The 24132-nt window shown below is 36.0% G+C and overlaps 1 protein-coding gene across 6 annotated transcripts in view; it reads right to left on the bottom strand.

The window, feature by feature from the left end:
• The window catches only part of CSMD3 (CUB and Sushi multiple domains 3), a 1255667-nt gene that overhangs the window by 431938 nt on the left and 799597 nt on the right, over nucleotides 1–24132 (bottom strand). For all 6 annotated transcript variants that reach the window (XM_045453867.1, XM_045453870.1, XM_045453869.1 and 3 more), the window contains 3 exons: nucleotides 15927–16109; nucleotides 10575–10901; nucleotides 6688–6882 (listed from right to left, as the gene is read on the bottom strand). In XM_045453867.1, coding sequence (XP_045309823.1) covers nucleotides 6688–6882; nucleotides 10575–10901; nucleotides 15927–16109 — 705 coding nt within the window. The remainder of the gene's footprint in view (nucleotides 1–6687; nucleotides 6883–10574; nucleotides 10902–15926; nucleotides 16110–24132) is intronic.

The following is a 24132-nucleotide window of genomic DNA, read 5'->3' as shown; positions in this document are numbered from 1 at the left end:
TATTTACTGTACTGCATAAAACTTTCATATCTTAACTCTTAAAGAAAAACAAAGCAAACATGTCTGTTTTTTATTAAGGGCTTCCTGAATAACTAGGACAGTTCCTGAGTCTCCTTGAATCAAATCATACCACATAATTGAGCCATACCAGCAGCTAAACTATTAGAAAAAAAAAATATATATATATATAGTGCCAAATGATGAAAGATAATCGTGCTGAGCAGAATATCAATGCAAAGTCAGAAGGAGATTATACAGACTACTCTAGATTGAAATGACAATCCAGGAGAGACTGCTTAGTTCAGAATAGGGTGTTCCAGCCTAGACTCTGGTTGAGGATCACATTTGAGCAGTGTTACACAAATTCACAAAAAGGAGGTACTCAAAAGACTTTTTCATGATATCACTATCTGGAAAATGGTTCTTAGGTAAGTCCAAAGGACACCCAATTTTTTGAGACACCGGAGTGCTTTCTCAAAATGGAGAGGTTGGTATATGTCTCCTGACCGGCTCCATTGACCTTGCATACTCCCAAAGGATTGATTGCTACTGCTGGATCTCAAATTAAAGTGACCTTGGTAATCACTAGTTCAAGCCATTTCCCTCTTGGAAAATGCCCTTTTCTAATGTGCATGAAGGAACTGTCAGGACTAATGGGAACACTGTCATCAGTTGTCAATGATATCATTCTTGTATTATTCATTATTGTTATTATTGATGTTAAAAAGAGAAATGCTTATTTGTAACCATGTCTCTATAAAAAGTGAGAAATCACACCTCCCTCTTAGGAAGGCAGCATGTTCTATTTAGCCCATCTAATCTGTTTCTGTTATTGCCTTGCTCCTGTAAGCATTTGAGGTTATGACTCCTGATCTATAGCACTGGGTGTTAGGTACTATTTGTGAACTCAGAGCCATCAAAACCTCCATCTAATGGCAGTCAGCCTCACCACCCTAGAGGACATGAATATCCAAATGAATTTGAGCTGCGTTCAAATGCTGGAACGCCATATGCTGGGGATGTGGTAACCTCATATAAACAGTTAAAAGTAAGACTTCCGCTAGGAAAAGGTATGAACAGATGGGAGGATCAGAAGCACCTGTAACAAGTACATGTCAGAGTTGATTTATAGCCAGTTTACCAAGTAAGCATATATTTAAACCCCACTACAAAGAGACTTATGAATCTGGTGAAGCAAATCAAAGCTAAGAAAAAAATAAGTTAATTATGGCTATACTTTAGAAGGATGAACTCAGACTAATAGAGTTTAACCTAAAAATGGTAAAGATAGACAATGAGGAAAGAAGGCCAAATAATGATGCTCAGATCATTTAAGGTATGGAAAATATATGTCTTAGCCTTTTAGAGCTGGCATTTGGACAGGCAGATTATGGTGGTCAGAGACTAGTGAGTTTCCCAAAGCCCAACAAAGGAAACCTCTCTGGGTCAAATATTATACCTTGAATTTTGTCTTCTGTATAGCAGTATTCATTATAAGGAACATTCCAGAAACTAGTAATGTGATTTTACTGAGAAAAAGACTCTCCTGCTTGGTACTATGAAGGAAATCTAGTTGCATATTATTCCCTTGAGAAAAACAATTAAGTGAAAGCAACATCTTACCCATATTTCAGAAGATACATTCATACGCACAGGTGAAGAGAGAAATAAACCCAAATACAGTAATAGAGTGCTCCTTTCCCCCATTTTCCAAATTTCCAAGCACCTAGGCTTGTAGAAGAGACTTTGAAGTAAATGTGGTGAGTCTCACAATGCCCTCAGAGGCCCCTGAGAAAAATTCTGATCATATTAGGAGAAAGAAAAAGGGTGTGGAAAGAAGAAAACCCAAGGGAAAAATATTCTAAAGAGAAAACTGAACTTCCTGAGGGCTGAATTTTAGTGAGGAGGCTCACAGGTGCCCAACAGGGGTTTGGGCTGTGCAGAAAAAAAATGAATGCGAGGGCAGAGGGGTCTTGAGGGGACCACAGGGCAAAAGAGGGAGGGTGTTTATGTAGCTGCTCTGAGGGGAAACTTTGGTAAAGACAGAAGAGGAGGATTTTTAGGAAGCTTTCATGGCATATCGTGAAAATCCCTATGGCAGCCCATTAAAGTAGACCTATGATAATCGTCTACACTATTCATGGGCTGTAGATAGATCTTTGAAGGAGACACCATGCAGAGACTGGCCCTAGATACAGCCAGTTATATTCAGGCTACAGTCTTAACGTATAAGTGAAGAAGTCATTGATCATCACTAAACTGAGTTAGGCGAACAGTTTGTAGAATTCAAAGTGATTTTGAATCAATGCTGATTACAATAATTAATGTGTTTTGTTTTCCATTAGCAAAACTGAAAGATCATAAAGCTTTAGAATGTCTGTAATCTCTCTTTCTCATGAGGGAATTTCGTCAACCCATTCTAGAGAAAAAGGTTCAAATTTTCACAAAGATAGCCTAAATCTATCCTTAGTTAATGCATCAGTGGTGAACTTCAGGTCAGTGAATAAAATGTATAACCCAATTCTGTTCCACAATTGTATTTAAGCTCCCTGAAATGAATCCAAGTTCAGCTGTGGGATCATAGAACTGCAACAAATTATGATCTCATGTCTCTCTTTCTTCTCACTAATCCCTATTCAAGGACTAGGACTGATAAAACATTTCCTTTCACTTTTTTCATCAATTTTCCACAGTTTTAGAGTTGAAGACTGGTTGTCATGGATTACTAATTTGCCAAATGCCTAAACTTCTAGATAATTGCAATAGACGGTGTTGGGGGGCGGGGAGCGGCGGTGGTAGTGGAGGGAGAGGGCAATCTTTAAAGAGGTTGAAACTCTGGGTTTTATTATCAAAACATTTTATACTCACTTCCTTTGCTCTATAAATTCTGATTGAAACAAGCAACTTCCTACTTCCTAATTTTAACACATAGCAATCCAAACATTTTAAGCAACTTTCAACAATGCATTTAATTTTGGAATGTTCTGAGAGAATAAAATATAAAGAATTATTTGTATTTTTCAGAACATACACAAGTATGTATTTCACCTATATAAAATATTTAATATGATGACAAAAAAGTTTCAGCTAAAATAGCAAGCATATATTGAAGGCTGTGATCACGCCCCCAAAAATAAATTGCAATAAATAATAAGCAAAACTTGTCTGTCAAAATACAGGTCTAAAGGACAAAGAAGTTGGGCAGAGAGGGCTCCCAGACATAGTTTTTTGCATCAGTGGGAGCGGCTAGTGGTAGAACCACCACCACGATGAAAACACATTAGGAGAGAAAAAGAATGAGCTTTCCTCGGCTAGTCTCAGGCTTTGGTTGTTCACAGCTAAGTGGAATTGAGGCAAAACTAAAACTAAAGGAAATCTTTACAAACCTTAGAGTCTCAGAAATTACACCCACCAGAGTTAGTTATACAGGAGTTGACAGCAGTCTGCTTTATTGGGTGGAAACTGCCTCACAACATGGCCTGGGATATGGCAGGTAACCTGGCCCAGTGCCACGGTAAGATCGCTTTCAGCCCACTCTGACTCTACCTTCTCTGTCTCCAACTTGATTGTTAGTCATGTTCCCACTGTGGGATAAAATCCAGAAACTGGCAAAGTGAGCCATGTGTCTGTAATTTCACTCATACACACAGAAAAAAATACTCTCCTTCGGGAATTCCACAAAGCTCTTTTTAGGATGTCACAAGGGCCTCCTGGCCTGTGCCAAATTAGAGTTCAGAATATTTGTTTCACTCGTGTTTAAAGGTTAAATACCATTCATTTTTCACAGTGAAAAATCTTGCTAAAATTGTTCTCTCAAATGAAACAGTGATTCATAAAAAGATTTGTTGGTGTCAAGCTCATTATTTTTACTCCCCGTTCAGCTAGGAAATAAGTAGCTTCTCAACCAACACCCAAATGAGGCAGATGAGGCTCTAACCAGACTCAACAGTTACCCAGAGGTGGTCTCTGTTTCTGTCCACTGGCCTGTATACAACTCCTAGGGCAGAGAAGGGAGAGGCTCTGATCATATCACTTCTGAGCTAAAGTGGCTTCCCTCTGGCCACAGGATAATTTTAATCCATCCAGGATTGTTTGCAAAGCCTGGCATGCTTGGCACCCCTCTTATTATCATCAAACCCTGAGCCTCTATCCTCCACTCCAATACATTGAATCAGTGGCATTCCTTCGGCCTGAACCCATTTTTTTCTTCCATCTCCTACTTTTCCTTCAAATACTAGTGTAGGCTTCTCTGACTGATTCCTCAAGTTTGGATCAACAACTGTTCAGGAATGAATGTGCTCAAGGGCAAAGTATAATGGGAAAAAATGAACATTACTTTCTGTTTTTCTTTTTTTATTTCAGCCTTTTATTGGGCAATCCTGTTATGTTGTTTGAAAACACAATAGCACAATCATAACCATCACGAAGGTAGCCCCGACTAAACTCATAACCTTTGAGGTTTGGAAAAGAACCGTGAAGTCATCTAGTTCAGTCCCTAATATTACAAATGAGAAAGTGATTAGAAGAGGAAGGCGGTGCTAAGTGAAGGGGCTAATAGGAAAGCATAATTGCGTGGTCTGGAGTAGTTCATCACGAGACATTAGGAAAATGTTCAACTCAATGAATGGCAGCATTTGTAGGTAATGGCTGTATTAGTCAATGAAGTCTGCTATACTTCTGAAAATTATACATTAAATATTCTCAATTTAACAGCCAGAAATTGAAAAAGAAAAAAATAAAATTTCATTGTCAGTTTGGACACATGTAAGAAGAAAAATTGGGAGAGCAAGAAAAAGAAGTAATCATTTACAAATTATCACCTAATCATTACATGGTGATCTGCAAAAAAATGTTTCCTGGCTCTAGTTTATCTGTTCCTTAGTAAAAGTTCTTCTATATCATTTTTTAAAAATATTTATTTATTTATTTATTTATGAGAGTGTGAAAGGGGGGGGGGAGAGAGAGAGAGAGAGAGAGAGAGAGAGAGAGAGAGAGAGAGAGAATTCCAAGCAGACTGCACTCTCAGCACAGAACTGGACATGGGGCTTGATCTCACAACTGTGAGATCATGATCTGAGCTGACATCAAGAGTCGGACACTCAATGGACTGAGCCACCCAGGTGTCCCCTCCTACATCTTTTTAAATAAAATAGATATGTAATCTTTGGTACTGGAGTGGAAGGAGAAAAGAAGAATGTTAATCCCAATGTGACAATTCTAAATGAAGCTCCACAACTCATATACACAACCTATAGATTCTAAATCGACACACTATAGGGGTGCCTAGATGGCTCAGTCAGTTAAGCATCCGACTTTGACCTAGGTCATGATCTTGTGGTTTGTGAGTTCCAGCCCCGTGATGGGCTCTGTGCTGACAGCTCGGAGCCTGGAGCCTGCTTCAGATTCTGTGTCTTCTTCTCTCTCTGCTCCTCCCCTGCTCATGCTCTCTCTGTCTTTCAAAAATATATAAATGTAAAAAAAAAATTGTTTAATAAATAATTTGACACACTATACTTGGTATATTTTATTTTTAAGTAGGATCATCCTTCCTTCTTGTCAATATAATTAGTGACTTTAGATAAGTGTATATATTCAAAGATGTAAACTTTCAAACGTTGCGTACACACACGCATACATTACGCACATACATTCCTTTGAATTTTCTTGACTATATCTTATTGAGTAAATCAAAATTGAAAAAAAATGTTTAGTGAACTATGCTGACAAAAAGTACACATTTTAAATAATGGCTGCTTTAGCATAAATTTATTTATTGCAAATAATAATTGTTAACACATTTTTGAAGATTCAATATTGATACCATAAATAGTTAAAATACCAAGAAAAAATATGACTAGAAACTAGAAAGTGTACTAAACTGTAACTCTGAAGTACACTAAAGAGAATTTGCACATGCAACCAATATTTACCATTTATTAATGTATACCTTTTATTAAGAGTTCCTTTTAAAGGGGACTTTTTAAAAGGTTTCTAGGCAATTATTTTAACATGAAAAACTAAAAGTGTAATTTAACACATATACCTAATGTATATATGCATATATGATTAAATACAGTTTCCAGTGCACAGTGATGATGGTATAATAGAAGAAGATAGGATTCAGTAGGAAGAGAGGGAAAGATTAGGGCCTGAGGTCCCTGGTTGGGGAAAAACACCTATTTTGTAACAATGTTGGGAGTATCTGACCACAGCAAACCCCCCCCAGGCCTAAGGTTCTTCTTAAGAACATAACAGACCCCACCTACTTCCTCTCGGGTTTCTCTCAGGAATTTGACAAAAGACCGAAGTATGGCCATAGACCACCCCTCATACAATGGAAACGAGCCAATCAGGAATGAACAAACCAGCACCTAGAGCTATCAAGCCAATAAGGTAGAACCTGAGAAGGAACAAGGGGGAAGGAGGGAGTGGGTGCTGACCAGAACTTTCTACAACAGGGACTCTTGCCTATAGTCACAGGCATTCACTTTCTAATGTTCTCTCTCTGTAAAGAGAGCTTTTCTACTCTTCTTCCTTTCTGATCTTACATTCTAAGGAATTTTGGCCTGCTGCTCATTTTGTGTTCACCTCTTCATTCTTCAAAGTGGCGAGACAACGAGTCCCGGGTATTGTGGTAAAAAATCCAGCAACGATGGGGTTATAATTTTCACTGACCATTGCACTTACCTCCACATCTTGGAATTGGTCCACTCCACATTACTTTCCCATCCATAAGAATACACGTAATTGTCTCTGTTCCCTGGGTTTTAATAAATCCTTCTTCACAAATAACTGAAATCGAACTTCCTAATTGAAAGTTGTCCCCAAACCGCCGTGCATTGATTGGTATTCCAGGATCAGGACATTCATTATGCCCAAATGCTGGAGAAGAGGAAACAAACAAAAACACACAAACAAGCAGTATGAGAGGGACCCTTGTGTATGTGGAGTGAGAAAAACTGACTTTTGAAAAGATTATGTTTATTTCTAGATAAGCCTTTATTTTTTAAAAAAGAAAAAAAAATGAGAGCCTCTCCTTTGACCCTGTTTGCCTGTGATGTATATCCATGATGTAAATAGGTATGATTGTTTTAAAATATGAATTATAATGTAAGATTACATTTCAAAACAGAATTGTTTCTGCTTACTTCTGGAGATCACTGGGGTTTACGGTATGTAAAATTTTCTGTATAAACTGGTCAGAATTCCAATTATTGTGAATACAAAGCACGTTGACCACATCTCACTGCAAACTTTCATGGTGTTACTCCTTGGAATGGAGAAATAGTCTTGTGAGGCTATAGTGAAATGTTCCAATCTGGTATGAAAGTCTTAAAATTTCTTTCTAATTTTCCATTTGTCATCTATTTTCTGCCATCTAGGAAAAGGGAAGGGAGCTAACTCTTATAATTACTATGTTCTAGCCACTGCTATAAGGAGTTTTGGAAATGTCATTATCTCATTTAACATTTAGAACTTTAAAGAGTAATGTGAGATTCAGCAACAGATAAGTATTTGCCTCAGGTCAGAGAGATAGAATTGAAATGTATCCCTTTGTATGGCTTCTAATTTTTTTTCTCAACAACATATTGTATCTTGGGTTATTTGTTTCATGTCTCAAGAGAATGTGAGTTCTTTTAAAAAAAATTTTTTTTAATCTTCATTTTTGAGAGAGAGAGAGAGAGACAGAGTGCAAGTGGGGGAGGAACAGAGAGAGGGAGACACAGAATCTGAAGCAGGCTTCAAGCTCTGAGCTGTCAGCACAGAGCCTGGCATGGGGCTCGAACTCACAAACTGTGAGATCGTGACCTGAGCTGAAGTCTGATGCTTAACCTACTGAGCCACCCAGGCGCCTCAAGAGAATGTGAGTTCTTGAATTCAGGGCCACTTTATTTTATTTTGTGTCTCCCAGGATATATTTAGACAAGTCTTAGCAAGTCAGCAGCAGTGTAGGGACAATATGCTTACATATTAATATGCTTGAATTTCTGAAGATTATAGATTAAATGAGCCCTCCAAATTTCTCATTTGATTCATCTGTATGACTAAACATGCACCATAAATGTTTAAATTAGCACAATACAAATGGAAGAATATTTAAAATAGCAAAATCTAAATGTGTAAAAAATAGTTTGTGAGGTATTTACATTATTATTATTTTCATGCTACATAAGTACATGCAGTTATTTTAAATTTTCTCATTAATCATTACTTTGATATTGTTCATAAATTATATAATTTTGATTTACCATTCTCCTCATTTTTAAGTTAAATGGTATGGAAGAATATTAAGGTAAATTCTAAAATATAGACCATATATTTTTGTAGATGCACTTATTTCTAATTATTGGTTTTTGCTGTGATTCTAAAAAACCCAAAAACCATAAAAAGAGGTTAGAGTGGAAGAGAGCCAAAGCATAAGAGACTCTTAAAAACTGAGAACAAACTGAGGGTTGATGGGGGGTGGGAGGGAGTGGAGGGTGGGTGATGGGTATTGAGGAGGGCACCTTTTGGGATGAGCACTGGGTGTTGTATGGAAACCAATTTGACAATAAACTTCATATATTGAAAAATAAATAAATAAATAAAATAGAAAAACTAAAAAAACAAAAAACAAAACAAAACAAAAAACCCGCAATTGATTAAGCCTCGTTGTTCCTATATATAATGCCTGATAAGTTTTTTTTCAGAAAAAAATAACTTCAGTAGAAAACATTAAATATAAGAATTTTCATATGATCAATTAAATTATTTACTAGAGACACAGAACAAGAAACAAGGAGGCATATTTCCATAATTCCCTGAAGGTACCATAAACATTAAAGTTAAAAATAATGTGCCTTGAAGACAAAATAAAAATTATAAATAGATAGATAAGTGTGTGTGTGTGTGTGTGTATATATATATATATACACACATATGAAATATTTTTAAAAGGGCTTTCAGATAAAGCAACTATTTTATACAGCAGTCTGTATGACACATGTCACAGCTAATTTAACTTTAATGATATACAATTACATGTTGACAATTTCACCACTAGTGACACTTGGAAAAGGCAATAACTGCTTTCTGTTACTAATTGCCAAAACTCAGCACTGATTGTCAGGGTTAGGGATGTGATTCTTTTTTTTTTTTTTTTTTTTTGAATGTTTATTTATTTTTGAGAGAGAGACAGAGGAAGAGAGTGAAACGGGGAAGGGCAGAGAGAGAGGGAGACACAGAATCCAAAGCAGGCTCCAGGCTCTGAGCTGTCAGCACAAAGCCTGATGCGGCTTGAACTCATGAACAGTGAGATCATGACTGAGCCAAAGTTGGAGGCTTAACCGACTGAGCAACCCAGGCACCCCTGGATGCAATTCTTTTTTATAGAACAGGAAACTAGATCCTATTGTCATATGTCACAAATATTAACAAATATTAACTCATCAAGTTGGTCAATATGTGCCAGAGTGTGGTACCTTCAAGGGAGGGGGAAGGAAAAAAAAAAACAAAACAAGAAAAATCAGTAGTGTTCTATTCTTTAGGAAAACATTTGCAAACAGAAGCATTAGTATGTGAGTATATTAACCTACTATGATATATTCTCCTTTATGTGATTCATCTTTTTGCTATATTTTTGGCATTTTTTTTTAAAAAAATACAAAGAATGTGAGTGACAGACAATAGGTAAATAACCTCAAAGAAATATCAAAATATAGCAACATAGTAAACACAATTAAACAAGATGTTAGGTAGTAGTTCAAAAGGTAAGTAAGCAATGGCAACTAATGTTTATTGAGCATTTACTATGTGTCATCTACTCCATGCCAAATTATTTGCCTGCATCACCTAATTTATTCCTTATAGAAACCAAAGATGGTTTTACTGATGAGGACACTGAGGCTCAATTTTAAACCTAAAAATGGGGCAAAGCCAACATTTGAAGTTGTATAGTTTCACTGTAGGGAGGATGCTCTTAATCTCTAAGGTATTTCTTCCCCATGGTGGCAGGTCAGTGGTCTACTGCTCCTATGTTAATGATTTTCTCTTCTGTAATGTTTCTTGTGAATTTCAGCCTTGTGAATTTCATCTTTAGAATTGTAACTCTGTGTTGTCATTATTGGTTTAAGGTTCCCTATTGGTTTATGAATATTTTGAAAGAAAGATTTATTTCCCTTATATGTTTGCACACCAATAATGGAGTAAAGTATATGACATACTTTAGGTTTGATCTTATGCTTATAAGATTTAATAGAATAAACTAATATATTGGCTGACATCATAATATTTGAAACATATTTCCTTAATATCAGGCCTCTCACAAACCAAGAGAAATGACACAATAGGGAGTAAAATATGGTTGGAAATGAAGAATTGTTCCTGGTACATTATATATATATATATAGAGAGAGAGGGAGAACTTGATCAAGTTTATATATATACACACACACACACACACACACACACACACACACACACACACACAAAACATTGTTTAAGTTTCCTTGTCTATGGAACCAGAGAGCTGGTTTACATGATTCCTTTCTAGCTCTACTTGGTAGAAATACATTATATGGAAAAGATAAACTTACTGTTATAAGTGATGTTGAAGCCACGTCCTGACATTGAGTGGTCAGCTTGAAATTCCAATCGCAGTATATGACTATTACTAGTCAGATGGGAGGGCACCTCGGCCCCAGTAAAGGTTCCAAGAATCGGGGAGTCTGGAGAGTCACCATCTTTAACCGCAAGGAAGTCAAACTGAGATTCCAGATCAAAGTCATTAAAAGAAAGATGTATCCGACTCCCTGGATCAGAGATTATGGTCCAGATGCAGTTTAAATTATTTCCATACCCTTCTGGGTAATCAGGAGAAAGCACTGTTCCCATTGGTGCAGTAAAGTTAGACAGGCAAGGAACTGTTAAAATTATAAAATACAATAAATGTTCAAAAGTAATATTTCACCTTATTTTGCCACATTCTACAACTATGATAACCAATTAGTAGCTTGAAAAAAATAAGATTAAACAATGTAAATTATCTTATAAAACAGAGAAAAAAAGGTTACTATTTTCACATATTAGAAAAGGCAACTATTACTTTGGATAACCGTGTGCTTAAATATGCACAAACATCATAGCAGTAATAAAGGCAATTTATTTAGACATCTATCATATTTATGTTAGAGTGCTGTTCAAGGTTTTTGTTTCTTTGCATACGAAAGAAGACTGGTGAGGCACCTGGGTAGCTCAGTCGGTTAAGCAAGGGACTCTGGATTGATTTCTGCTTCAGGTCATGATCTCACCCTGGGGGGATTGAGCCCCACGCAGGCTCTGTGCTGAGGTGCTGATTGTAGAGCCTTCTTGAGATTCTCTCCCTCTTCCTCCGCCTTGCCTTTCTCCTTCCCTCTCTCTCTCCCTTTCTCAATTAAAAAAAAAAATGGTGAAATATATACAGATTTCCATACAAAGCAATAATGCTCATCAAATGATTGAAGACAAAAAATATTATGTGGATATTAACAGAACTGGGATGTTGTAGCACAGACAAAACGTGGACGAGGGTGGTGACTAGGTGAGTTTCAATCCTACCATTGCCATGGGAAGCTCTAAGAGTTTACAACACAGACAAGGAGACAAAGGAGACAAACTAACTTTTATAAACATCCACCACTAGTGGCTAATGCTGGAAAAACAACTAAACTCACACCTTTCTAAGATGAAGTCTCTCACTGCCCCTGCTCCATCCCTCTCCAGTTTTCTTTTAACTTTTCAAAACATCTAAGCTAAAGTATCACACAGAACATTTAGAAAGTTGAAAAAAGATAAAAAACAGAAAAGTAAATGGTCTTAGTGCATAGCGGAAATCATAAAGGAATGATGTATTGTCTTCTGGTGCTTTTTATTACATAATTTAAACAAAATCAAACTCATCTAATTTTGCACCAAATTTTATTTACAAAGAGTATGAACCTTAGGCATGAAAATAGTTTGCTACATTTCTGTCTAGAAAAGTTGTATTAACTTTTACTGAAATATAACTCATACTGAAATATAATTAATACGTTAGAGAGTACAAAACCTCCAGCATAAAATATTATGACTATTTGACCTTTCTTAATTGATAGGAACAATGATATCTCATATTATTAATTTGCCCTTCTTTGCCTACTAGTAAATATGAAGATTCCTCCATTTTCTCTTTTTTGGGAATTATAGGCTCATGAAATCTGATATTTAAGACTATGAACTCTTAGTTTATAATATTCATTCAATATTACAATTCATATAGTATTCCTACATTATTCTGTTAATAATTTTAGCATAATTTGTTTTAATTTGAGTTAAAAATAATAATTTATTTATTTATTTATTTATTTATTTATTTATTTATTTATTTATTTTTAACGTTTATTTATTTTTGAGACAGAGAGAGACAGAGCATGAACAGGGGAGGGGCAGAGAGAGAGGGAGACACAGAATCCGAAACAGGCTCCGGGCTCTGAGCTGTCAGCACAGAGTCCGACGCGGGGCTGGAACTCACGGACCGTGAGATCGTGACCTGAGCTGACTGACGCCGGTGCTCAACCGACTGAGCCACCCAGGCGCCCCAATAATAATTTCTTTATATTGCATTTAAGTTCAGATCGTTTATTAACATTCAGAAATTAGACCAATATCTACCTATCTACAGAAATATAAAGACAAAAATATACCTATACCTACATATATGTATAAAATATGTAAAATAACGATAGGGTATATATATATGTGTGTGTGTATATATATATATAAATATATATATATATAAAAATATATATATATATATAATCAATTACTTATTATACATGTATAATTATTTATCATTTTAAATAAATACTTTCTAATCTAAGCTTGCCTCGTCTGTACGGACCGATGTTAAAACCAGGTCTTGGAAACTGATAGCCACTGGTCTGGATCCAGACTGCAAATGTGTTTGATACAATTTTTTCTTATCCCTGTACAAAAATTTGAAGTCACATTTTAAAATCAATCTATTTCACGTTGAGGCGGAAAAATGTGGAGTTCTAGCTTCTTTGAAAAAGTCAATGCACTACAGTTGCCTACCAATTCCATAATGGGGACACATGTACCTAGTCCTGTGCCCTTTTCAAACTTTTACCTGCCTGCATCCAGGAATCTTCTGATTCTATAACCCTTGATCTAAATGTAGTCTCAGCAAATGTGTTCTGTAAAGGGACAGATAGTAAATCCTTTGGCTTTATAAGCCACGTGGTCTATTTTGCAACTACTTAAGTCTGCCACTATAGCAGGAGTCAACTCTTAACTCTTCCTATAGCAAGGAAAGCAGCCATGTGCAACAGGTAAACCAAAGTACACAGTTACGTTCCAGTAAAACTTTGTTTCCAAACGAGGCTTCAGGCTAGATTTGTCATGCAGTCCTTAGTTTGCTAGTCTCTGACCTAAATGATCCCCATTTGGGACAAGGGATGACCAAAATCTGTCATGCTGATCTCCTTTGTCAGATAAATAGGCCAATGCCAATATAATACTCTAAACCCTTAATTGTATCAGATGCAGTTGTTACTGTAATTTCCTTTGACTCAGTGTTATATTTCTGTGAGTACCATATTAATTTTACGGTAGTAACTTAATATTGTTAGATGTATCTTTATGTACTTTAGTACATAGGCACTTTTTCTTTTAAAAAAGTCCCATGTCTATTCTATTGTTGCCTGTTTTTTTACCTAGCTGTGTATCAGCACATTACATCAGTTCTCAAAGAAATTATGTTAGGATTTTTACTGAAATTTCAAGGCAATTTCTATATAATTCACATATTTAATATAATGCCCTCTCATTGTGTAACATGCATCTATCTCTTTTTTTTTCCATAAACTCTCCTTTTCTGAATAAGCTTGTAATTTTCTGTGAGTTATTTGGAATTATGTAAGAATTATTTCTACATATTTTATAATTTTATTTTTCTGACTAAATTAACTTTCAATTACATTTTCAAATTAGATATTGTTGGTATACAGGAAACTATTCATTACTACATATTTATCATATATCAAGTTTTAGGACTTTATTCTTTTTAAAAATAGTAAAAAAAATGTCTTCTCTAGAATTTCAAGAGTTTAATTTGTTTTAGTCAGCATTATTTTAAATGTTTTATTGACTGTATTTTAGCATCTCTTAAATGACTTAAAATAGTTTTATTTTTTATTTTCTTTAAAATTTTTTAATGTTTATTTTTTAGAGAGAGAGAGAGAGAGAGAGCATGAGCAGGGGGAGGAGCAGAGACAGAGGGAGACACAGAATCTAAAGCAAGCTCCTGGCTCTGAGCTATCAGCACAGAGCCAGACACAGGGCTCAAACCCATGAACCGTGAGATCATGACCCAAGCTGAAGTCGGATGCTTAACCAACTGAGCCACCCAGATGCCCCAAATAGTTTTATTTTTGGTGTGATACACTACATTACTAGATTCTCCATATTACACAAACATTGTCTCCATGGAAGAATACCTAGAACTAAAGGTCTTTAAGTGAAATCTTTTGAAGTATTGCTAAGTTTTCCATAATGCTAACGAAATCCAATCAAATTTTCCTAATATATTGTCTTCTTTCACAGCAGGAACTTCACAAGGTGATCTTGGTTAGGGATGAACACTGACATTAAAGGAGAGGGATCTATTGAGGAGGTCTATGCTCTCTTCCTCTCCTACATTCCCTAAAGAGCAAGCAAAACATATTTTAATTAGGGAAATTTCTGGAACATTCAAAAAATACCCACTTTGCTAAAACATCAGATTAGGTATCATTGCAATATGTATCCAGACACTATACTGAGAGATAGTATTGCTTGCTTATTTTCTATTTTTTCTTTTCTTTCTTTTTACTTGTTTGTTTTTTGTTTTTGTTTTTGAAGAGAGACAGAGAGAGTTTGCATGAGTAGGGCAGAGGCGCAGAGGGGAAGAGAGAGAGAATCTTAAGTATGCTCCACATTCAGTGCAGAGCCCAACACGGGGGTCAAGACCTGAGCCGAAATCCAAAGCCAGACACTCAACCAAATGAACTACCCAGGCACCCCTATTATTTTTAACTATGCAAAATATATATTAGATGACCTGTAGTCTCTTTAAAAGTTCTGTTACTTCTTTAAAAATGTTAAATAACTTCAGAATGCTGCATAAGAAACATTTTTTTTATTTTCATGAGTATTGGCTTTCTACGTTACCATTGAACAGTGAATAGTCAAAACCAAAAAGCAAAATTTTCCATATTGCACCCATATCTGGGAAGTTGCATTTGTTGGTATTTAACTGAAACTAAAAGTATATCAATAGATAATACAAATTATATTTTTGTTGTAGTTACATTGGAATGTTTTCATGTATTTAAACAAATACATTCTTTTAATCCAACCATACTGTATATCATAAACATTAATGGAGTTTTTTTCTGTGCAATATAAATAAACAGCACATAAGTATGCGTTAGTGTGAGCATCTACAAGTAAAAATAAGTTCATGCATTATACATAGAATATAAGCGTTAAATATTTTAAGTGTTTCTGATTGAAAATAAGCATATACTATCTTGTTAAAATAAATAAATGAATCTACTAGAATTAGCTCAGATGTATAATTTCCATAAGAGGTATCCTATCTATAAAGTATAAAGTGCCATCAATAAAATTCTATAAGAACAGATGTAATATATATTTTGCAATTACCAAGTGAACTATGTTAACTTTATTTAAATCTTTAATGAAATTTATAATTTGGCATAAGCACACTTGTTAAAGATAGTATCACAAAGTGCTACTCATTCAAAAATAATTACACGGTTCCAGCTCTTTGCAATTAATTACAAAAGCAATTATATGCAAGGACAGGGTAACATATGCTATCAGAAAGCAAAGCATTTGGTACTCACAGATACAGATGGGTATGTTTGCAGACCATTGGTTATTCTCTTGACAAACAATGGATTTCTCTCCAATTAATTCAAACCCAAACTGGCACTCGAACCTTAAAACATCACGATTAGAAAATCCATCTCCTTCTCTAATTCCATATAAGGGTGTACCAGGATCACCACAACTTTCTTTTTCAATTTCTGCAAAAATAGAAGATTAAAGTCACCTTCCAAGGGTTTTAGGCATATGATATCCGCATAACCAGTTTAGTGGATGTACACTCTCTATATCTGAGATATTTCAGAAAAAAAAGATTAATACATTTTCCAAATTTAATTTTTTTCTTTTGCTACTCTTCTTTTATTTTTTTTTTAATGTTTATTACTTTTGAGAATGAGAGAGAGAGAGAGTGCACAAGCAGGGGAAGGGCAGAGAGAGGGGGAGATACAGAATCTGAAGTAAGCTCTAGGCTCTGAGCTGCCAGCACAGAGACTGGTGCGAGGTTTGAACCCACAGACCACGAGATCATGACCCGATCCGAGGTCAGACACAATCAACTGAGCCTCCCAGGTGCCCCTCTTTTGCTATTCCTGTGAACACAATTTGATGACATGACCTTTAGGGAACAATTAATGTAGTTCTCTCATTTTGTAGATGGGAAAACTGAGGTCATCAGAGCACAGGCCAGTGTTTGTGCCCAACAGCACAATTATGACAAGATTTAAATTTTTGTCTGCACTACATATATGCACACACATATATACACATGTATGTATTTCCCCCAAATACTGAAAACATTTCTTACCTGTACATGATGCAGTGAACCCTTACATCATGACCAGGATGTGAGGTAATGTCTGCCTCAGTGCTCCTACAGCTCTCAGTGAATGCCTTTCCCCTAGGAGCTGCCATTTTCCCTGACACTTGTTGGTTTAATTATTTCCCCTACTAGACCCCCCCCAAAAAAACTCCTTAGGACAGGTATCAATTTTTATTCCAAATTACTCAGATACGTTCCTCCAGAAATGTTTTTTATATGAATTAAAATGAAGAAGGTTGGTTAAAATTCTCTTAAAAGCACATGAAAGCACTCTCTTAACTTGTATTCAAAGAGGCTCCAAATGTCTGGGGTCTTCACGTGAAGCTATGAATGTCAGTGGTAAATTACTGTGATGGTTGTTTAGGTTTTTAATTCACATGAAATCACATTAATACAGTTCTCAAAACTACAGCAAAAAAATTAAAATTACAGTTAAAAGGTAAAAGTTTGAGATAAAGTTATGGCCTCTATTCTGATATTCCACCAAGCACACATTGTTGGTTCTGCAATCTACCAGCACCAATTTAGTGTGTATCTTTCCGATTCTTTCCCCATGCTTTTATAATTATACATAGACACACATAATATGGAATATTATAAGCATCTATATTTATATGAATATAGACATCTTACCTACAACTCTATAGTATTGTTTACGTATGTATGATACTTTATGTGGTAGTATGCTGTCAAGGGTATTCTATAACTTGTTCTTACTTTAACCAAACAATAATTTTGGATTAACTTTTGAACACCCTTATATTTTTAGCAGAAATCACATACGGGTACAATGATTCCTTTAATACACTGGATTTGATATTTTCTTTTTACCTATGCCGTAGTGACTTTAGTCTAGATTTTTGTATAATTCTATCCCTATCCAGGTGTAATATCAGAGAAAGAGGTTTGTAATTTTACAACTTTCACTGGTCTTTAGGCTAGTTTGTAGAACAGGAAAAGTTAGGTCCCTGGGTGTTAGAATGTGTTAAGAGAAAATGTTGGCTGAGTGTGGGCTAATTTTGAAGTAGGTATCTGAATATCAGTTTAATCTCTCCAAAAAAAATTTTTCTACTCAAAGCATTTTTTGGGGGGTGGCAGAGGAAGGGACAATATTGGCAACTTACATATTTTAGAAAAATGACATTTTCTAGGATTTGGAAAATGTTAAGTGGGAGTAAACAGGCTTAAGTGCTAGGTTATGGTGGGATGACATTGTCAACAGACTCATAAAATTGCATATCTCTCATGCCTTGAAATTGAAATTGTTTCTGTTATTGAAAAAATGGATTCTTTTTCATCTGAAAATGTCTTTATTTTGCCATCACTATTGAATGATAGTTGATAAGCCACAGATTTTAATTCAAAGTTATGTTCCATCACCATTTTGAAGGTGTTTTTCCCTGGCCTTGTATCCATCCAGTAATTCTGATGAGAAATATGATACCAAAGGGATTCTAATTTTCTTATAATTAATCTGTCCTATGCATCTTTCTTCTCCCTTACCATAAATAGTGGCATTCCTTTTTAGACTTGCTGGGGATTTTATTTTGTTGTATTTTATTTTATTTTATTTTATTTTATTTTATCTTATCTATCATTTTATTTTATTTTGTTTTGTTTTATTTTTAGTTTAAAGAGAGAGAGAGAACATGGGTGGGGGAGAGGGGCAGAAGGAGAAAGAGAGAGAATCTCAAGCAGGTTCCATGCTCAGTGTGGAGCCTGATGCAGGGCTCAATCTCACCACCCTGGAATCATGACCTGAGCTGAAATCAAGAATCGTATGCTCAAATCAACTGAGCCATCCAATCGACCCTAGACTTGCTGTTTTTAATGTCACTATCATTTACCTAGGTATTGGTTTATATTTTTTTTACACTTGGCGCTTGATAGATTTTATCTGTCAAATAACTTGTAAGGTTTTTTTTTTAAGTTTTAAGAAATTTTTAGCAGTCTTTCCTTTAAAATATTGTTTCTTATATGCTCTCATCTCTCTAAAACTCATTTACTTTGAATATTGGAATTTGAGGTCTAGCCTTCCTGTCGCTCAATCTTTCAAATTCTCATTTTTCAAATTCTCTATTCTGTATTGTTGAAGAAATATATATGTAAATATATATGTATATATTGATTACATATAATTAGTAAATTATATACAATTTACTAATTACATATATTCCAACTTACATATACATATATATGCATATATATATATGTTTATCTAATTCCATGTTTATCTAACCTCAATTCAACCTATAGACTGAAAAATTATGTTGTCATTTCTTGAATACTTAATGATTATTACTTTTTATTGTTTCATAAACTTCTATTATTTGTTCACGAATACAGTTTCTGCCTTTATTTTTGTGAGGATATCTATACCATGATTTACAATGATTTTCTTTTCCTCTCTTAACTATGTTTCCTTGGGTATAAGTAGAAGCGTATGAAGAGAGCAGCAGAGAAAATGTTCTTCTAAAGCAGCATGTTGGAAGATAATGTGGTAAATCAGACTGGTTGTCAAGCCTGTGATGAAGGGGCAGGAGGAAGTACTTGAGAAGAGAACAAGATTGTTGGCTTTGAGCATCTGTCAAATAAACATTCGTATTCGCTTGCTTCTCTGTAACACTGCAGGTCCTAAAATCCCCATCTTCACCTTCAACACCTGCCACCTTCAAGCTTATTTCTTCTAATGTCAGAATCACCTTGTATTTCTAGGTATTAACTTTTCCCTCTATTAATCTGTGGTACAGTCCACTCTTGTGGTCTTCATTTTGAGTTAGAACACTCTTTTTTTGAAAAGATTGCTTATTTATTTTGGGAGATGGAGAGAGCATGAGTGAAGGAGAGGCAGAGAGAGAGGGAGAGAGAGAGAATCCCGAGCAGTCTCCATGCTCAGCATGGAGTTCCCATGTGGGGCTTGATCTCATGACTATGAGATCATGACCTAAGCCAATATCAAGAGTCCGGTGCTTAACCAGCTGAACCACGCAGGCACCGTGGGTGATTACTGCACTGGACTTTCTTCCATATCTGGGCATTTGGCTCCATAGCTGAAAAATTTTCCTCTGTGGTAATCACTGTGGTTTCTCAGCATTGTTAGGGGACCCCTCCCTGGAGGCTTCTAGCCCCAGTGCCCAGTGGCCTCTTATGCATAAACTATAACAGCAGTCTCCCATGATGGCACTGGTTTATGAGATTCTCAGCTTACCTCTGTATTTCACATATGTATATTTACAAGTTTATTTATATATATTTTTCTTAGGAATCTTGTACAGCCTCATGGCAACTGAGATTTCCTCTTCCCATTCTTAAGCATCAGTGAATTTTTAAAATATATTTTCTAACACCTTTAGTTTAGGACTGAGAGTAAGTGCTTACTCTACTATTTTGAAACCATATGTTTCTTTCTTTGCTCCTTGATTTTTAAAAGTCAAACATATACTTTCAAACAAAGATGTAATTTCAAAGCTGCAGTACTCTCAGACTGAAAAACAACATGCAGTAAGTATAATAAAATAGATACCTATCATGCATCACTGCCTTTGAATTTTTTTTTTACCTGAGGTGAAACTAATATCTGAACAAATAATCAATATGCAACAGATGGTTTTCACAGTAGAAATAGTCCAAAAGGAAAATTAGTAATAATGACTATCATTTTTTGAGTATCAAGACTGTACTGGCACCATGAAAACCTTTATTTAAAACATCAGTTATGTAATTTAATCCCCATAACAACCCCATGAAGAAATCATTGTCATCTCCATTTACAGATGAGAAAACTGAGGGTCAGAAAAGGTGACTAAAGCTCTAGACTGAATATTTGTGCCCCCCTCATCCCAATTCATATGCTGAAACCTAATCCCCAGTGTGATGGCATTTGGAGGTAGAATTTTTAGGAGTTTTAGAGTTTTAGGTCATGAAGGTAGGACCCTGATTAATGGGATTAGTGCCCTTATGAAAGAAGCCTTATAAAGCTCCTTTGCCTCTTCTGCCATGTGAGGACACAGGGAGAAGATGGCCCTCTAGGAACTAGGAAATGGACTCTCATCAGGCATCAAATCTGCCGGTACCTTGATCTTGGATTTTCTAGTCTCCAGACTAGATAGATATTTGTTGTTATAAGCCACCGAGTCTATGATATTTTTGTTTCAACAGCCCAAACAAAGACTATAACTTGGACAATTTCACAAAGCTTGTGTATTGCAGAGTTCAGGTATATAGCAGTCTTAATCACGAAACCATATCAGAGGAATTTTTATTCTTTACCCACTTAGAAACATATATTTTGTTTCTAATGTGTACCAAAATAATACTAAACATAAGGAATATAAAGATAAATAAGATGTTTCCCTTTTGTTCTTAAATGAGGGCACAAAGGAGGTATAGCTAAGTCCCCTTGGAGCTGGAGACTGGCAAACAGGTAAAGGCTTCATTGAAGAGGTGACCCTTGAGCCTTCTTAGGGTTAATTCACTGAATGAAATGGAGAAGAGTAAGGAAGGAAAGGTGGAAGAAAAGCACTATCAGAAAAGATACGTAGTCTTTTTTCTTCTTTTTCCTTGTGTAGGTGGTGACTTGGTTGGGGTTAAGAGGATGAGTCCATTGGGGATACTTTAAAAGAATACCATAGACTGGGTGGTTTGTAAACAACAGAAATCTGTTTCTCTCAGTTTTAAGGGTTGGGAAGTTTAAGATCAAATGCCAGCAGATTTGGTGTCTGGAGACAGCCTATTTCCTGGTTAATAGGCAGCCTTCTTTTTGCTGTGATGGGGTCCAGGACAGGCCATACCAGAGTGGCCACTTTGATGTGTGGATTGTTTTGAGCTGAAGACAATCAGGACCCAAGGGACCCAGGAGGAGCTTTTGCCTCCCTCTCAACTGCCTGAAAGCATTCAGATAGAGAGCCTGGCCTGAAAGACAGCTATCACCGAAAATAACAAAGAGTATGAGGTGTGTATAATAAGCTGGAAGGAACCCAACAAGGCCTGGTGATTTAGATTCCTCTCCATGTTCCATTGTCTCTGCAGGGCAGGGCAAACATTTGTTTAAAAACATAAGTTCTCCCCTTCTTCCTGTAAATTGTCTTCCTCCCCTTTGAAATCCCAGACCCCTATATCCTTCTCCCTAGATCAGTATGGTATATAAACCTCAATTGTTTGACTCTCAAGGAGCTGAATATCATTGGGGTTCATGTAAATATGAAATCAACATCTGTTTTCCTCCTGTTAGTCTCTCTTATGTCAACTTAATTAGAACCTAGAAGGTAAAACTTTCTTCTCCTATAGTTGTGTCCTCAGGTGGTGGAAGAGGTGAGGGAGTTCTTTGGGGGCACTACTCCCCATTCATTGGGATTCCACTCTGGTGACCTAATCACCTCCCAAAGGCCCCACCTCCAAATCCATCACATTGGGCATTGGATTTCAACATATAAATTTCAGGGGAATACAAATATTCAGCCAATAGCAGAGGCAGTGATGGTGGCACTAAGGGTTGAGGAGGTGGTGAGGTCAAGTAGGTGATAAGGTGGTTGGGGGGCAAACAACAAGAAACAAGACCAAGTAGGCAGGCAGGAATGTTGGAAGATTAAGTACATATAAGGGGATTGTGAAAAGCATAAATTTGACAATAAGGGTAACCAGACTTCTCATTATCAACAAGAAGATGTAGAAAAAGGAAAGGCTTCAAAGGACCCTGAGGGAAAACAAAACTGGGGAATGGGTGTGCACTTGTGTTTAAAATGTAGATAAACACAGATTAGATAGACATAGATTAAATGTATTTACATATATACATATATATTATATGTCAAACATAAAGGCATACACATATATACATATATATATATATATATATATATATATATATATATATATATGTATGTGTGTGTGTGTTCATGTGTGTGTATATGCACACGTATTTTATAGTTCCACTCAGTATAAATACAAAGAACAATAAATCTCTATGGCAAAAGGCACAATAAGTGCCCAGATCTTGGTTTCTAAATGTCATTATTTACTAACAGGTACCAGGAAGGCTAATTCCAGGGTTGGAGAAGGAAAAGAACAATGTAACTCTAGAACACCCTGATGAGTCAAAAAAAAAAAAAAATTGCTTAAAGAACAGTGGAGACATATCAAAAGCACATAAAGACCAGCTTAAGGGGGTCCCACTGGCCATTCTGGGACAGTTTCACCATCAAAACAACACCAATAATGATAGATTACAACTGATTGAATGCAATTTAAATGCATAAATCTGTACTGATATAAACATGAGTGAGGAGAGAAAACTGCATGTAGAATGACAGTTCAAAAAAATGTAGAATTAATAAAAATAGAACATCAACATTTTGTAGGCATCATAGCGATTTTGGGTTCTGGGTGAATTTTTGATAAAACACAAAATAATAGTGTAGTCTTGGATTACCTCTCTGTAAAACAAATATCAATCACAAAGCTGAAAATGGTGATGTTACCATGGAAAAACCCAGAAAACACTAATTTTGCTGGGTGATCAAGGATCACATAACCAGTGTGGGATATACTGACATTGTTTGCCCCTGATGTGATGCAGTAAGACACTGAGAATAATTTCTGTCGTATTCCTGTCAAGAATGCTTAGCCCAAGTCTGGATAGGAGGAAAGACTGTATGGACTCAGATGGAGGGACATATTGCAAAGAGACATGACGAATTACTGCAATCACTTTGTGAGTTGAATCCTGGACAAGGTAGGCAAAAGAGACATTTTATTTTTAATGTTTATTTATATTTCAGAGAGAGAAAGAGACTGTGCAAATGGGGGAGGAGAAGAGACAGAGGCAGACACAGAATCTGAAGCAGGCTCTAGGATCTGAGCTGTCAGCACAGAGCCTGACGTGGGGCTCACTCATCAGCTGTGACATCATGACCTGAGCTGAAGGTAGACTCCCAACACACTGAGCCACCCAGGCACCATTAGAGACATTTTTGAATAGTGAAATTTGAATGGGGTTGTGAATTATTTGATAATGTTGTATCAATGCTGATTTTCTAATCTGGATGGTTATGTTGTGATTATGTGAGAGAGAATCTCTGTTTTGGTGAAACTCAAAATTTCTGCAAATTCTTTTTGCTCCTCTTACCCAAAGGTAGAATCAAATTCTCCTCTCTTTGAGTGTTGGACAGCATTAGTGATAGCTTCTACAAATGGAATATGGCAAAAGGGACATGACCACTTCTCTTAGCTTCTTTTCTAACACTACCAGTTGTCTCAAGTCTCTATAGGTTTGGGGCATGGAGAAACAATCAGCACATTCTACTTTAGCTTGTCCATTGCAGCAAAAACTATAGACACACCAGTGCCCATATTTGACCCAACAGGATTGCCAGAAGCTTGATCTTCCCCAAACTCCCATAAGGGGT

The sequence above is a fragment of the Leopardus geoffroyi genome, chromosome C3 (genome assembly GCF_018350155.1).
Source record: "Leopardus geoffroyi isolate Oge1 chromosome C3, O.geoffroyi_Oge1_pat1.0, whole genome shotgun sequence".
NCBI classification, from domain to species: domain Eukaryota; kingdom Metazoa; phylum Chordata; class Mammalia; order Carnivora; family Felidae; genus Leopardus; species Leopardus geoffroyi.
Note: the sequence above shows the minus strand (reverse complement) of the source record. Positions and strands in the feature narration are given on the sequence as shown.